The 13,655-nt window shown below is 40.2% G+C and overlaps 1 protein-coding gene across 1 annotated transcript in view; it reads left to right on the forward strand.

Moving 5' to 3' along the window:
* LOC137518568 (collagen alpha-2(VI) chain-like) overlaps positions 1–13,655 on the forward strand; it is a 131,689-nt gene that overhangs the window by 50,328 nt on the left and 67,706 nt on the right. Inside the window, exons 5-8 of the mRNA XM_068236616.1 lie at positions 147–209; positions 3,184–3,246; positions 6,090–6,152; positions 10,077–10,139. Coding sequence (XP_068092717.1) covers positions 147–209; positions 3,184–3,246; positions 6,090–6,152; positions 10,077–10,139 — 252 coding nt within the window. The remainder of the gene's footprint in view (positions 1–146; positions 210–3,183; positions 3,247–6,089; positions 6,153–10,076; positions 10,140–13,655) is intronic.

The following is a 13,655-nucleotide window of genomic DNA, read 5'->3' on the forward strand; positions in this document are numbered from 1 at the left end:
TTCCATAAGTACAGAGTTAGCTGTGCTGCTTGGAAGTTGCGTCCGGCACAATGTTGCTGTCAGTATTTAGTTGGACTACATATTTTACATGCATGTTTATCTGCTTCAATCAGTTTGGCAAAGAGGTTTTATTATCTTCATTACAGGGAATCAGAGGAGAAAACGGACCACCTGGATCTCGTGGACAGCTGGGACCTAAGGGACAGCAGGTTCATCTCTTTTTATCACAAAATATATTCTTTTGGTTGTGAAATAAATCTGCTTTATCCCTGATATTCCATTACTTTTCACCAGTATTCCTCTCAGAGCACAGTTCTGTAGTGTAACTAGATTGGCATAGACGGAGAAAAAGTAGTGTAAATATTTTTCATGCAAGTTTCTGCTAGCCTGACTCATACACGTCCCTACCTGCTGGTCGTGAGCAGTGCTGCGCCAAATAAGAGAAAAAAGAAAAAACATACTGCCCCTTATTCAATCAAGTTTTTCTACTATGTTTTCTCCTAAAAGATAATTTATCATCTTCTCTTTAAAAAAGCTTTTCAGCACTTTGCAACTCAAAAAGTGCAAACAAAAATAGATGAAAAGTACTATCAAAATCATTTTGAGTATTTTCTTGCTTTCTGGTGGCTTAAAATGCATTTTGACAAATAACACCTAGGAAAAACGTTAAGAGAAAATGGTCTCAATTCACTAGGCTTTATCAAACATTTGATAATATACCTCATGAGTAAAATCTAATTTTGAATTCACTAAGGTGTTATAGATTTATTGAATGTTTTATCGATAAAACGTTCAATAAATCTATAACACCTTAGTGAATTCAAAATTAGATTTTACCCATGAGGTAAATTATCAAACGTTTGATAAAGTGTTTGATAAAACTTAGTGAATTGAGACGTATGTGTCTTAACCTCTTCTTAGTTTGTATTCCTTATAAAAATAAATAGTATAAAAAGTATCAAGATAATAAATGTGGTTTTACTGTAAACAAAAAAGTCAATTTCCAATGTAATTTACTGAAAACTTCCACCAATACTTAGATAAGATACAGCTAGATTTGTGGCAGATGCATCTGGTCCTGCCTCATCTAGTCATCTGCCGACATCTACAGTACTTGAAGATGTATACAGGGGTGCAGAGGTTGCAACCACATTGGAGCCCTTGGGCCAGAGAGGCCCCGAGGGGCCTTCCCTCAACTGCAGTATTAGCTCTCTATTGGTCCTGTGCTGGTAATGATCACTTCTATAGATGCTTTTAATAGTAGTAATCATTAACAAGCTGTTTCCCATCCCCTTCTTGCACCTCTGACACTGTGGTTGTCCTTGGCAGGTTTTGGTGCGCCGTATAGTTATGTAAAGAGTGCTTGGGGGGCCCCATTGTAGAACTTTAGAACTTGCACCGGGACCCACAGCTCCTTAGCTACGCCACTGGATATATATAAGCAATGTTTCTCAAACATCGCCTCATGACTCCCCAATGCTGCATGTTTTGCAGGAAACCTCGCCTATGCACAGGTGCGGTAATTAGTGTCACAGCTAGATGGATTCCATATAGTTGAAACACTAATTACTCCACCTGCGTATAAGTGAGGTTACCTGCAAAACATGCACCATTGGGGAGAACAGGTTTGAGAAATCCTGATCTAGTGTATCCAGTCAGATACAAGTCCACCTGAAACCCCCAAACTGGCAAGTGACTAATAAAACTCAAGTTCTCAGTTTTGGAATTTTAATACATCAGATTTGTAATATACATTCAGATGTGAGCAACATTAGTGCGTTGTGCTTGCATGCTAATTGCATGCCAAGGCCCAATCAAATTGACAAAATTGTGCCTTACTGATCCAATCCCAAGCACAATACTATTTGAACTAAATTTAGATTCTTAGAATTATTAGATTCTCATTAAATATCTTTCTCTCTTTTTCTTTCTTTCTTTTTTCGCTATCAATTAAAGAGACTCTGTAACAAAATGTTCATCCTTATTTCTGCTAGCCTATACGTTCCTATACCTGTTCTAATGTGCTCTGTCTAACTGCAGCCTTTCCTATTTGCACAGTGGCTGTGTTATCTCTGTTATATGATCTAATCTTCTCTCCTCTGTCGGCTCTGTCGGGCTGAGGCAGTCAGGCTGGACTGGAATGTGCTGTGCTGTTTGTGATTGGATAGAAGCTATACACACCCTCCCCAGGCCCCCTGCACACTCTGTATGACTCACACACTGAGCTCACTCTCAGCGTATCACTTGCTCTATCTTTTGTTTGTAAACACTGGATAAAAACGGCAATTACAAGCCAGGATTGCAGCAGGGAGAGGCAGAAACAGCACAGAGGGGCCCAGGAGAACATAATGAATAGAATGGTATGCTTTTTATTGTAAGACTTTTAGAGTACAGATTCTCTTTAAGGGAACAGTATACATATTATGTAATTTTGTTCTGCCATTCATTGTAAATGCTTTTCTTTCATTCTCCATCTGTCATCATCTAATAAATACAAAAATTTAAGGTTACAATTTAGGTGCTGTTTTGTAAATATGAATTCAGCCTTTATCACTTATCTCTTTCATTCAGAATTGCATACAATTTTTGTATATTTTGTATTTTACATTTGTATGAAAGTAAAAAAAAAATGTTTTTATCTTGTTTTATTTATTAAAGTGAACCAGAGACGAAGCACCCTCATGTATTTTACCATATATACCAGTGGGGACATTAGAGAAAACACCTACCCTGCTTTCTGTTTCATTCTTCACTGCTCAGACTGCTTGTTATCAGCCCTGATAAAATCCCTGACTGAGCATTCAGTCTGGCTTTGCTCAGGAATCATTATAGCTGAGTCATTATTTATAGCAGAGCCAGAATGGGGAAGGCTTGGGCTTGAAAAGACATCAGAGAAGACAGACTCAGCTATAATGATTCCTGAGCAAAGCCAGACTGAATGCTCAGTTGGGGATTTTATCAGGGCTGGTAACAAGCAGGGTGAGCAGTGAAGAATGAAACAGAAACCAGGGTAGGTGTTTTCTCTAATGTTCCCACTGATATATATGGTAAAATACATGAGGGTGCTTCGTCTCTGGTTCACTTGTATATCAGAACAGATATGTAGCTTGTGAAAATGTGACACAGCAACAATTGCCTTATCCTCCTATTAAATATGAAACATTTTCTTTTGCTAAATTAAAGGGGGAAACTGGACAAGAAGGCCAAAGAGGATTGCATGGAGAAAGAGGAAACAAAGGAGCAGGGGTACGTTTCTCAGTAATGCCTATCAATTTATATAAACTGTGCAACAAGGCTTACAACTGATCAAGTTCAAAGTAATGCTGTTGAATATCTTTGTACACATAATATAGCACATGTATACCTAATGTATGTAAAGTGGTTTGTGAATAAATAAATGGAAACATTTCATGCATTCCCTTTTAATGCAGAATCTGAATTTGCAACAAGATCCTATGAAGCAGTGTGTACCTGTGTTTGAAATCTGTTTGATTTGCAGTTGCTCTTTGCTCCCTTTTTTCTACATTTGAAGTCCTTTCCTGATGATTTTGTTATCTCAATGGGTGGCTAGGAGGCTAAGTCCAAACCATATTGAAATGCTATCCAAAGCAAGTGAAACCCTACTTGCGCATAATTGCCCTTATATTGGTTGTGTATTCAAAAAAAGTAGGTATCACAGTCTAGCAATCCACCTATCATTGTTGCATTTGTCATCCAAATATTCAGAGACCTGGTCTGCTGATCTGTACAGGGGTTCTGCATACAGTGGTTGGCCTATGCAACACTTGCCATCTTTGGGAGATAATGGACAGTCCCATAGACTCTTCCTGCTTCTAGTTCCCGCTTTAATTTGTCGTGCTGGTCAGCTGGATAGCATACTGGATAGGGCTTTTGCCTTTGATGTAGGGCAAAACAGTAAGGAGTGTTTGGGCATGGCTTCCTAATGATCCCGGTCACCCGTGGAGCATGCCCTAAGTGGCCGCACAAGCTAATTATTATACTTTAAGGAGGTTAATCTGCCTAATTGTATTTTTTCAGGGGACATGCTGCATATAATGTTCTTTAGGAGTACACACTACCTAATTATTCTGCATGGAAGAACATGCTGCCTAATTATTTGTTTGGGGTAGACCCTGCCTAATTAATTATGTTTTGTGGGGGTACTCATACACTCTACATAATTACATCATTTGTGGAACACTCTTCCTAATTATGTTTCTTAGGGGGACAATCTACACAGTTATGTTGTTATTGACACATGCTACCTCATTACGTTATTTGGGTGAGCTTGCGGCCTATTTTTTGTTTGGGCATATGCCTGCTTTACTATGATCTAGCATTCTAAAAGTGGTTGTTGTAGAAAAGGCAGCAAAATAACTTGTTTTCTGGAACAAAACTTCAGGTTTGTGCAGTCTTCACACACACTGTTGTTAATCAATGTCCTTCACAACAAGGGCAGCTTTCAGGGACCAGCTGAATGCCAAAATATAGTGTCAGAAAATAAAGATGGAATGTGGGGGGAAAATAAGACTCTACTGCATACAGAATGCAACAGATACATAAAATTAAAAGGTGGAGAGATAAGAGATAAAATGAATAAATTAGAACATTTCTTTTTAGAGAAAACAGTCCCACAGAATATGCTATCATGGCTATATGACCATCTGGGAACAATTGAGGAGGAACAAAATACATGTGGGTTCCGTGAAAAGTGGGAAAAGGAGTGGGGAAAAAAATTAGAGGATTCAGAATGGGAGAAGATTACTTCATATATTTGGATACCCAAAAATTCTAGCATTCAATTATTACAATTTAAAATAGTTACTCGATGGTATTTGACGCCGGAGAAACTTTTTCAAAAAAAGTTAAAAGAAAACAATAATTGTTGGAGATGTGAGGCGGAAATGGGGAACTTGCTACATATGATATGGGAGTGTCCAGTAATACGACCATTTTGGTCAGAAATTCAGACATAAGAAAATATGTTATCCCAGATGGTGATATAAATGAGATGGTAGCAATTTTCGGACTGAGCCTAAAAGGGGAAAACAAGATAGTGGAATTGCTAATTTATATTCTCTCATTGGCAGCCAAAACTATTATAATAAAGAACTGGAAGTCTATAAATAAACCCTCCAAAACAGAATGGTTGAATTTATCATCTTACTTGCTATTGACAGAATCAGGGGAGGAAGGAGAGCGGGAAGGCGGGGCACAGGAAGATTTTCAGATGGCCAGAAAGATGTGGGAAGAGGCTAGGGGGAGATATGAGGAGAGAGAGGAAGAATGAAAATTAGAGAACAGCAAATGAAGAAAATCGGGGAGGTGTGGAGCACTGAGAGCGGTGGATGACCTGAGGCACAGAAAGGAACGTGGTCTTGACACGGCCAGAACTGTTAGACCGGATATATGTTGAAACAGGTGAAGAAAGAGAAAGAGAGAATGTATAGAAAGGATGGAGACGAATGTAACTAAAGAAAGGGTGTGAGTATGTTGAGGAGACTGAATGGAACTCGGAGTACAAAAAGTGTGAAGTAAGAATACGGAGACAGGAACCAAATAGGCCACAGGTCCCCTCTTTCCATCTCTTTGTTTTTTTCTTTGTTTTGTAATTTACGGATATTGTGACTGCTGTTTGGTGTGAACTTTTATGTTTAGATATCACATATATATGTGTATATATATATATATATATATGTATACGTACTTAAGATTAAATAAATTGTCAAACGATGATGCAAAATAAATCCAACATAAGAGGGCTCCGATGAAGCGCAGCCAATCTAGTTGGGCATAGTACAAAGTTGTACGCTGAGTTTGAAAAAAAAAAAAAAAAAAAAAAAGAATGCAACAGATACCAGAAAAATAAGAAATTAGCAGATAGAATATATTTGTATATTCATAGCTGTATTCGAACACTCCTAAGTTTATAAAATCATTGTAACCTGAAAAGATGTTATATATTCTCTGTAATGAGCGTCCTGAGACTGATATCCCACATCTCACGCGCAGCAATTTTTTCCCTGCTCTTGGGTGGCAGAACAATTTATTTGTGACATAAGAAAACTTAATGAGTCTTTTTATTCCAGGGTGCTCCAGGCTTTCCTGGCCCAAGAGGACCACCTGGGGAAATTGGAGTAACAGGCGATAAAGTGAGTTGTGTGCTTTTCAATATATGCCATTTTTAAAGCTGTGTATGCTGTACAGAAATTTGGAAGCCTCATTTGTATAGTCATCATTCCGAAGGAAGAAAAATGTGTTGCTCATGCCAAAGGACACTTGAAGCACAAGGAATATAGATACTGCCATATTTATTTCCTTTTCAACAATACCAATTGCCTGGCAGTCCTGATAGTTTGCCTCTAGTACTTTTAGCCATAGACCCTGAGCAAGCATGCAGATCAGATATTTGAATGAAGACTGGATTAGCTGCATGCTTGTTTCAGGTGTGTGATCCAGATACTACTGGCAGATAACGTTAGCAGGAATGCCAGGCAACTGGTAGGGTTTATAAGGAAACAGATATGGCCACCTCTTTATCCCTCTCAGTTAAGGTGTCCTTTAACCACTTGAGGACCCACCCTTTACCCCCCCTTAAGGACCAGCGCTGTTTGTTGTGATCTGTGCTGGGTGGGCTCTGCAGCCCCCAGCACAGATCAGGGTACACGCAGAGCGATCAGATCGCCCCCCTTTTTTCCCCCCTATGGGGATGATGTGCAGGGGGGGTCTGATCGCTCCTGCGTGCAGGCTAGTTGTGGGGGGGGGGCACCTCAAAGCCCCCCTCCGCGGCGACATTCACCCCCCTCCCTCTCCTACCTCTCCCCCCCGGTGATCCGGGCTGCACAGGACGCTATCCGTCCTGTGCAGCCAGTGACAGGACGTCCTCTGTCACATGGCGGCGATCCCCGGCCGCTGATTGGCCGGGGATCGCCGATCTGCCTTATGGCGCTGCTGCGCAGCAGCGCCGTACAATGTAAACAAAGCGGATTATTTCCGCTTGTGTTTACATTTAGCCTGCGAGCCGCCATCGGCGGCCCGCAGGCTATTCACGGAGCCCCCCGCCGTGAATTGACAGGAAGCAGCCGCTCGCGCGAGCGGCTGCTTCCTGATTAATCAGCCTGCAGCTGGCGACGCAGTACTGCGTCGCTGGTCCTGCAGCTGCCACTTTGCCGACGCACGGTATAAGCGTGCGGTCGGCAAGTGGTTAAAGAAAACCTGAACTGAAAATTAAAAGTCAAAATAAGCATACACAAGTCATACTTACCTTCCATATAGTCTACTCCTCAGTGTCTTTCTCCTTTCCCGCGTCCTGTTTGTTCACTGTGATCAAGGGAATTTTCCATCCTCCATTTTGAAAATGGCCATTACCCATAACAACTTTCTGGTCAGCACACAGTTAAACTGTAACATTGCCCACTTGAGCCATAGGGAAACATGGACATTACCTGGTACATCAGTTTTCCTCTCAGCTATAACTGACAGCAACTGATATTTTACTGATAGCAACTGATATATTTCAGATCTGACAAAATATTGTCAGAACTGGAAGGGATTATTGTCAGAAGAAAATGGTGAGCTTCTGAAAGGAACTGATGGCAAGGTAACTATGTAATGTTCATTTGAAGTTACCTCATGTGTTTATTTTAAATATTTTTACTCAGTACAGGTTCTCTTTAAGCGAAATACATGAACTGCTTCTATCTAACATGGAGGTCTCGTTCATTGTTCATATAACTGATTTTATAAACAATATCACTATAGCAATGCAACTAATGCTGACAAAGATTTAATGTTATAGGGGAGTTTTCTCTTCGGTGATTCTTGTAGGGACCAAGAATACCTAGGCGAGAAGTAGGGAGAGACTGGAAGCCCAATTGTGCAGTATCGTCAGGTATAGGGAGGACAAAAGTATGTAGACATATACTCACAAAGGTGGGTTGCAGTTTCTGCGCCTCTAATCTTTATTCTTTCTAAGATTTGAGGTGCCTACACTCTATCCCCTATGCTATCAAGGCATTTTGTATTGACCTGAGGAAGCGGGCCATGACCCGTGAAACGCGTTGTCAGATTGCTTTTTGAATAAAACCTTTTTTTTTTCAGTTGAACTGGTGTCTATATCTTCTAGAGAGGAAAGCAATTACCTCCCTGTTTTATTTTTATTTATATTTTAAAACACTAAAATAAAACACACATTGGGCGCCTCCATACTACCTATGACTTAATGTTCTTAAAGAGGAACTGACAGGAATGTGTATGTAGAATTATTTAGAAGTCCATAGCTCTACTTTAAGTCCTTTTTAGCTTCTATGCTACTGTTCAGGCTCAGGACCCGTTCAAACAACCAGTGAGCATGAAGCTAAGCAGTGAAATGTTGTATTTTCTGCACACTTCTTCAGAGCACGGTCCGTTTTTTGGCACTTTTGGTATGTGGCATGGTATTTAGGGGGCTGAGTGTCCATTTTAAAATGTCTACTAGACACAGCCATAACTTAACCCTAAACCTGAACACCTTTTTGCACCCCTGATCGTCTAATAAATGGCTGCCTAAATCCATCCAAAAAATCATCTGCAAAGAGTGTGTGTGTGTGTGTGTGTGTGTGTGTGTGTGTGTGCGTGCGTGCGTGCGTGCGTGCGTGCGCGTGCGTGCGTGCGTGCGTGCGTGTGTGTGTGCGTGCGTGCGTGCGTGCGTGCGTGCGTGCGTGCGTGCGTGTGTGTGTGTGTGTGTGTGTGTGTCATTCTGAAAAATCAAGAATGATTCTGTCATGTCTCAAAATGCATTGTTGGCTGAATTTATTACTGCAACATTATATGTATTTTTTTAGCCCTCCGTCAAACTGCTTTTTCATTATTCCTTCAGATAATTTATGGGACTGCATGTGATCAATTTGCTCAACTTATTAAATTTTTTCATAGGTTAAGGCTCCTTATAGTGAGGTTGAACCTGATAGGACTATTGCTCTGCTAGAGCAATAGTCCTATCAGGTTCAACCTCAATATTTAGCTCCAACAGGTAGGAAACACAAATCAGTTATGGGTAATCTTACCTTCCAGTGGAAACCCTTGTTGACCTCTCATGGTAGTTGGGTAAACCTATCTTGTGTCTTCCTAGAAATGTTACATAGGTTAGTCAATATGCTACAATATTTTAAGAAGCTTAAAGAGACACTGAAGCGAAAAAAAATATATGATATAATGAATTGGTTGTGTACTATGAATAATTACTAGAAGATTAGCAGCAAAGAAAATATTCTCATATTTTTATTTTCAGGTATATAGTGTTTTTTCTAACATTGCATCATTCTCTAATATGTGCAGATTACACAACACTCAGCATTCAAAATGATTCTTTCAGGGCAGTCTGTGAACTAATGACCTCTCCTCTGGCAGAGGAAAAGACATTTGTTTACTTACAGTTGAGATAATAAAAGTCATTAGACAGCCCTCTCCACAACTTTGAAAGTTGTAGAGATTAATGGCTTTTTTGCATAGAGATAACAACTGGAGTTTCTGAACTCTTCCTGTACTGGAAACAAACAATTAGACTGATATATCTGATCTTAATGTTTTACTTCTTAGCTGTACTACACATACAAATCATGATATCATATTTTTTTTTTTCACTTCAGTGTCTCTTTAACGTATGCAAAATGAAAAAAAAAACACAACAAATAAAGAAGCATCTTTTTTTCTCTCTTCGAAACAGGCCCTTACTAACTTTTTTTTGTCCTACAATGTGATATTTTCACACCTTATAATTAAAATGTCTTTTAAGCCACCAGCAAGATAGAAAATATTCAGAACAGTTTTGACGGCATTTTTTCACCTACTTTTTGGTACTTAAATAGAAGATGAAAAATTATCCCCATGAGAAAACCTTGGAGAGAAAGTGAATTGAATAAGAGCCAAAGTGAGCTAAAGGTGCAGAGGCAAAACAATCATATTCTTACTATATGCAAGTTTATCTAACAGATGATGCAAAAGTAGGAAAAATGAATAATGCTGTATTGTTACCTAGCATATTTCTGTAACCCTCTAATATCTCAACTTTACTATGGTGTAAATTCTTTATTTCTAAGGGCAGTCCTGGTGACCCGGGGGATGTCGGAGCAAGAGGTGATACTGGATTGCCTGGCCCCATAGTATGTCAAAAACATATTATTTATGCTATATATAATGGATTTAACTTCTATTCTATTTTGGCATTTTAGCTGTATAGTAAATTAGCCTAACTGTTAAACATGGAATTGTGTATGGGTGACACACACCTACTGTAAAATGACATAAAATGATATTCCTTGCCTTTGCTGTTTCATATGGTAGTTACTATGATTATCTTCCCCATGACACATGATGAAAAAGAACAGAAGGAGTAGTCATGAGAAGGACATGATGTCTACACAGGGTGTATACAGAGTGCAGAGAAAAGCAAAGGTGTGACATTTAAAGAGAATCTGTACTTTAAATTTTTTACAGCAAAAAGCATACCATTCTATTCATTATGTTCTCCTGGGCTCCTCTGTGCTGTTTCTGCCACTCTCTGCTGCAAACCTGGCTTGTAATTGCCAGTTTTAGGCAGTGTTTACAAACAAACTAACCAGCTTGTGATAGGCTCACATAAGCAGAGTGTGTGAGTCATACAGAGCCTGCAGGGGGCCTGGAGGGGGTGTGTATAGCTTCTACCAATCATAAGTAGCCCTGCACATTCCACACATTCCAGTCTTAGCCCGACTGTGACAGAAGAAAACAGATTAGATCATATAACAGAGATAACACAGCCACTGTGCAATTCGGAAAAGCTGCAGTAAGCCAGAGCACATTAGAACAGGCAAAGGAACTTATAGGATAGAAGAACTAAGGCTGAAAATGTTGTTACAGAGTCTCTTTAAGCACTGACATGACAGACTGGATTCATACTCAACTATTATACTAACTACTCCCTCACATAGAAATCTCTTCTCTGACAAACCCTTGTCAACGTATGCCCTCCAAGCATTAAAAAAACATATTCCTCCATCATGTCTTAGTAATCCCCCTCCCCCATTGTCTAACCCTACCCCCCCCCCCCCCCCACACACACACACACACACACGCACACACACATTAAAAATAAAACTCCAAAATACTTAAAGATAATTATATACAGTGTACGTATATGTGTATATATATATATATATATATATATATATATATATATATATATATTTATAAATTACTAGCTGATGACCTGGCATTGCCTGCCTGGGTATATATTTGGCTGGTGTTGGCTCTGCCCACTTTTTTCTAACCCTAACACACAAACACTCAATGACCAAGTTTATGAGCTTTGGGGTCCTTTGTATTAATATTTTGTATTCCCATTGTAATTAAACAAATCTGATTGGCTGTTTGTGGCTCCGCCCCCTTTTTAGAATGTGAACCCCAGTCACCCTATGACCGACTGAACCAGATTTGAGGCCTGTGCCATTCACAGTGCAAGAATGGCAGTGGTTTAAATATTCCCCTTGAAAATCAGTAGGTGAATTTTGATTGGCTTTTGAAGCCTCCACCCACTTTTCTGAATATTAATCCCTGTCACCCAGTGGGCAACTGTGTCAAGTTTAAGAACCCTGCCATTAACAGTGTAAGCATGACTGCAGTTTATATTTTCCCATGTAAAACGTTAGTTGTTTTTGGCTCCGCCTACTGTTTCTAACCTTGACATACAGTTAATTAATGACCAAGTTTATGAGGTTTGGGGTCCTTGGCATCAATAAATTGCATTTTACCATTGAAATTAAACTAATCTGGCTGTTTGTAGCCCCACCCCTTTCCAGAATTTGAACCTCAGTCACCTAATGACAGACTGTACAATAATTGAGGCCTCTGCCATTAACAGTGTAAGAATGGCAACAGTTTATATTTTCCCACTGAAAATTAGCTTTTTTTTTACTCTGCTCACTTTTTGTAACCTTGACACACAGTCACTCAATGACCAAGTTTGTAAGATTTGGGGTTCCTGGCATCAATAAGAGAATTTAAGCAGTTTATCAAGCAAAAACATTTGATTGGCTGTTAGTAGCTTCGCCCCCTTTAGTGCATTTTGTACCCCAGTCAGTCACCCAACGACTGACTGTAGCAGGCTTTACAGGGGGGCAGCACCCTCTCAAATAAATGTCTTGCCCCCCTCAATCATCTGGGAGCACGCACAGCTGAAGTGAGTGAATCTCCCTCAATTTGTCTCCCTCTGTCGCCAGTTTCCTTTTGGAATGCAACGGCACACACAGAGAAAGATGCCAGGCTGGGGGTTAGCCGACAGCACAGAAGTCACATTACTGCTAGACTAATTCCTCCTCCTACATGCAGCGTGCTCACGGACAGAGGCTGAGCTCAGAGCACTGCTTTCATTGTGTCAGTTCTGGCCCCAAATTCCGCCGTCCCCTTCTTTAACATGGCCAGCCACACTGCAGGCACACCACTGCCTCTGGTCTGCCACTCTGCCTGTCGTCCTGTCCTGACCTGTCCTGAATCAGAACTTCCTCTGTTCTCTAAAAGAATAGGAACAACATAATAATTTTCAAGAAAAAAAGTCTTTGTTACAGCTGATACAAATCTTTTAATAATGTGCAGTGTTTCAACTTCCTGCGAACATGGAAGCAGACATATTGTTAACATACTGTGCTTTCAAATGAGCTAATCTTCTGCGACAGTCAGGTGACATAAAAGAGACAAACCGAGAGCCCAATATGGTGTAGTAGGTATTAACCCAGGAGGAATATAAATGAAGGTAAGTATTATACTTACAAACACGGGTTACCGCAAAGGCAACCACTGTATAGGCAGGTGGGGAGTACAAGCCTGTCCCCACTCAGGATTAAGATGTCGCTCTCTGTGATAGAAGAAAGGAAGGTATGACACCCTTCCACCAAGGGTGGTTCGCTGGATAAACCGGTGTACAGAGGCGCCAGTAGAATAAAAGATGATAAAAGGTTTAAAACATCTAGGTGGTGGTGGTGGACCAACCAACCCAAAACAGACACGATGCTGTCAGTTCAAATTAACGGAAATTTATTCACATACTCCAAAATACTGTGACGCGTTTCTCGGGTCAAAAGCCCGCTTCCTCAGGCATTAAAAAACAGGAGTATCTCACTACAGGATGACAGAGATAAAAACCACATCAGGGAACTGTATAAAGTATATAATAATAATAAACATGTACACACGATAATGTTTATGTTAAGGGGAGATAATGTGATGATAACATGGGTAGTAGTATAGTGTGTGATTGGTCGTATAATGTATTGGAATTGGGAGAGGGGGGGAGGGGGTTTCAGGGGGGAGGGGGGCTAAGGTGGCCAGGGGTAAAAAGTGGGAGGAGGTGTGGGAATATGGGTGGGCTAAGGGGAAAGTGATCTATTGCAGTAAGTATATGTGGGGTTTAAGGGAAGTTAGGGTTATACTAGTAGATTACAACTTTTAGATATCCAGCTGGAAAACATTCCTATCGCAAATTATACCAGTGAGTAATAGTCTTTAAATATATGTGCAAAAACACTTACCAGCTATCTGTCCTGATCAGGCTCAGCACCTCTGTGCTTGTATGCCCGCTCAGGACCTTTAAATAGATCCAAGTGTTGTAAGATTCAGCGTGGCTGGAGGGCGGGGTTGGAGGCAGT

This window comes from Hyperolius riggenbachi, chromosome 5, assembly GCF_040937935.1.
Source record: "Hyperolius riggenbachi isolate aHypRig1 chromosome 5, aHypRig1.pri, whole genome shotgun sequence".
Lineage (NCBI taxonomy): Eukaryota > Metazoa > Chordata > Amphibia > Anura > Hyperoliidae > Hyperolius > Hyperolius riggenbachi.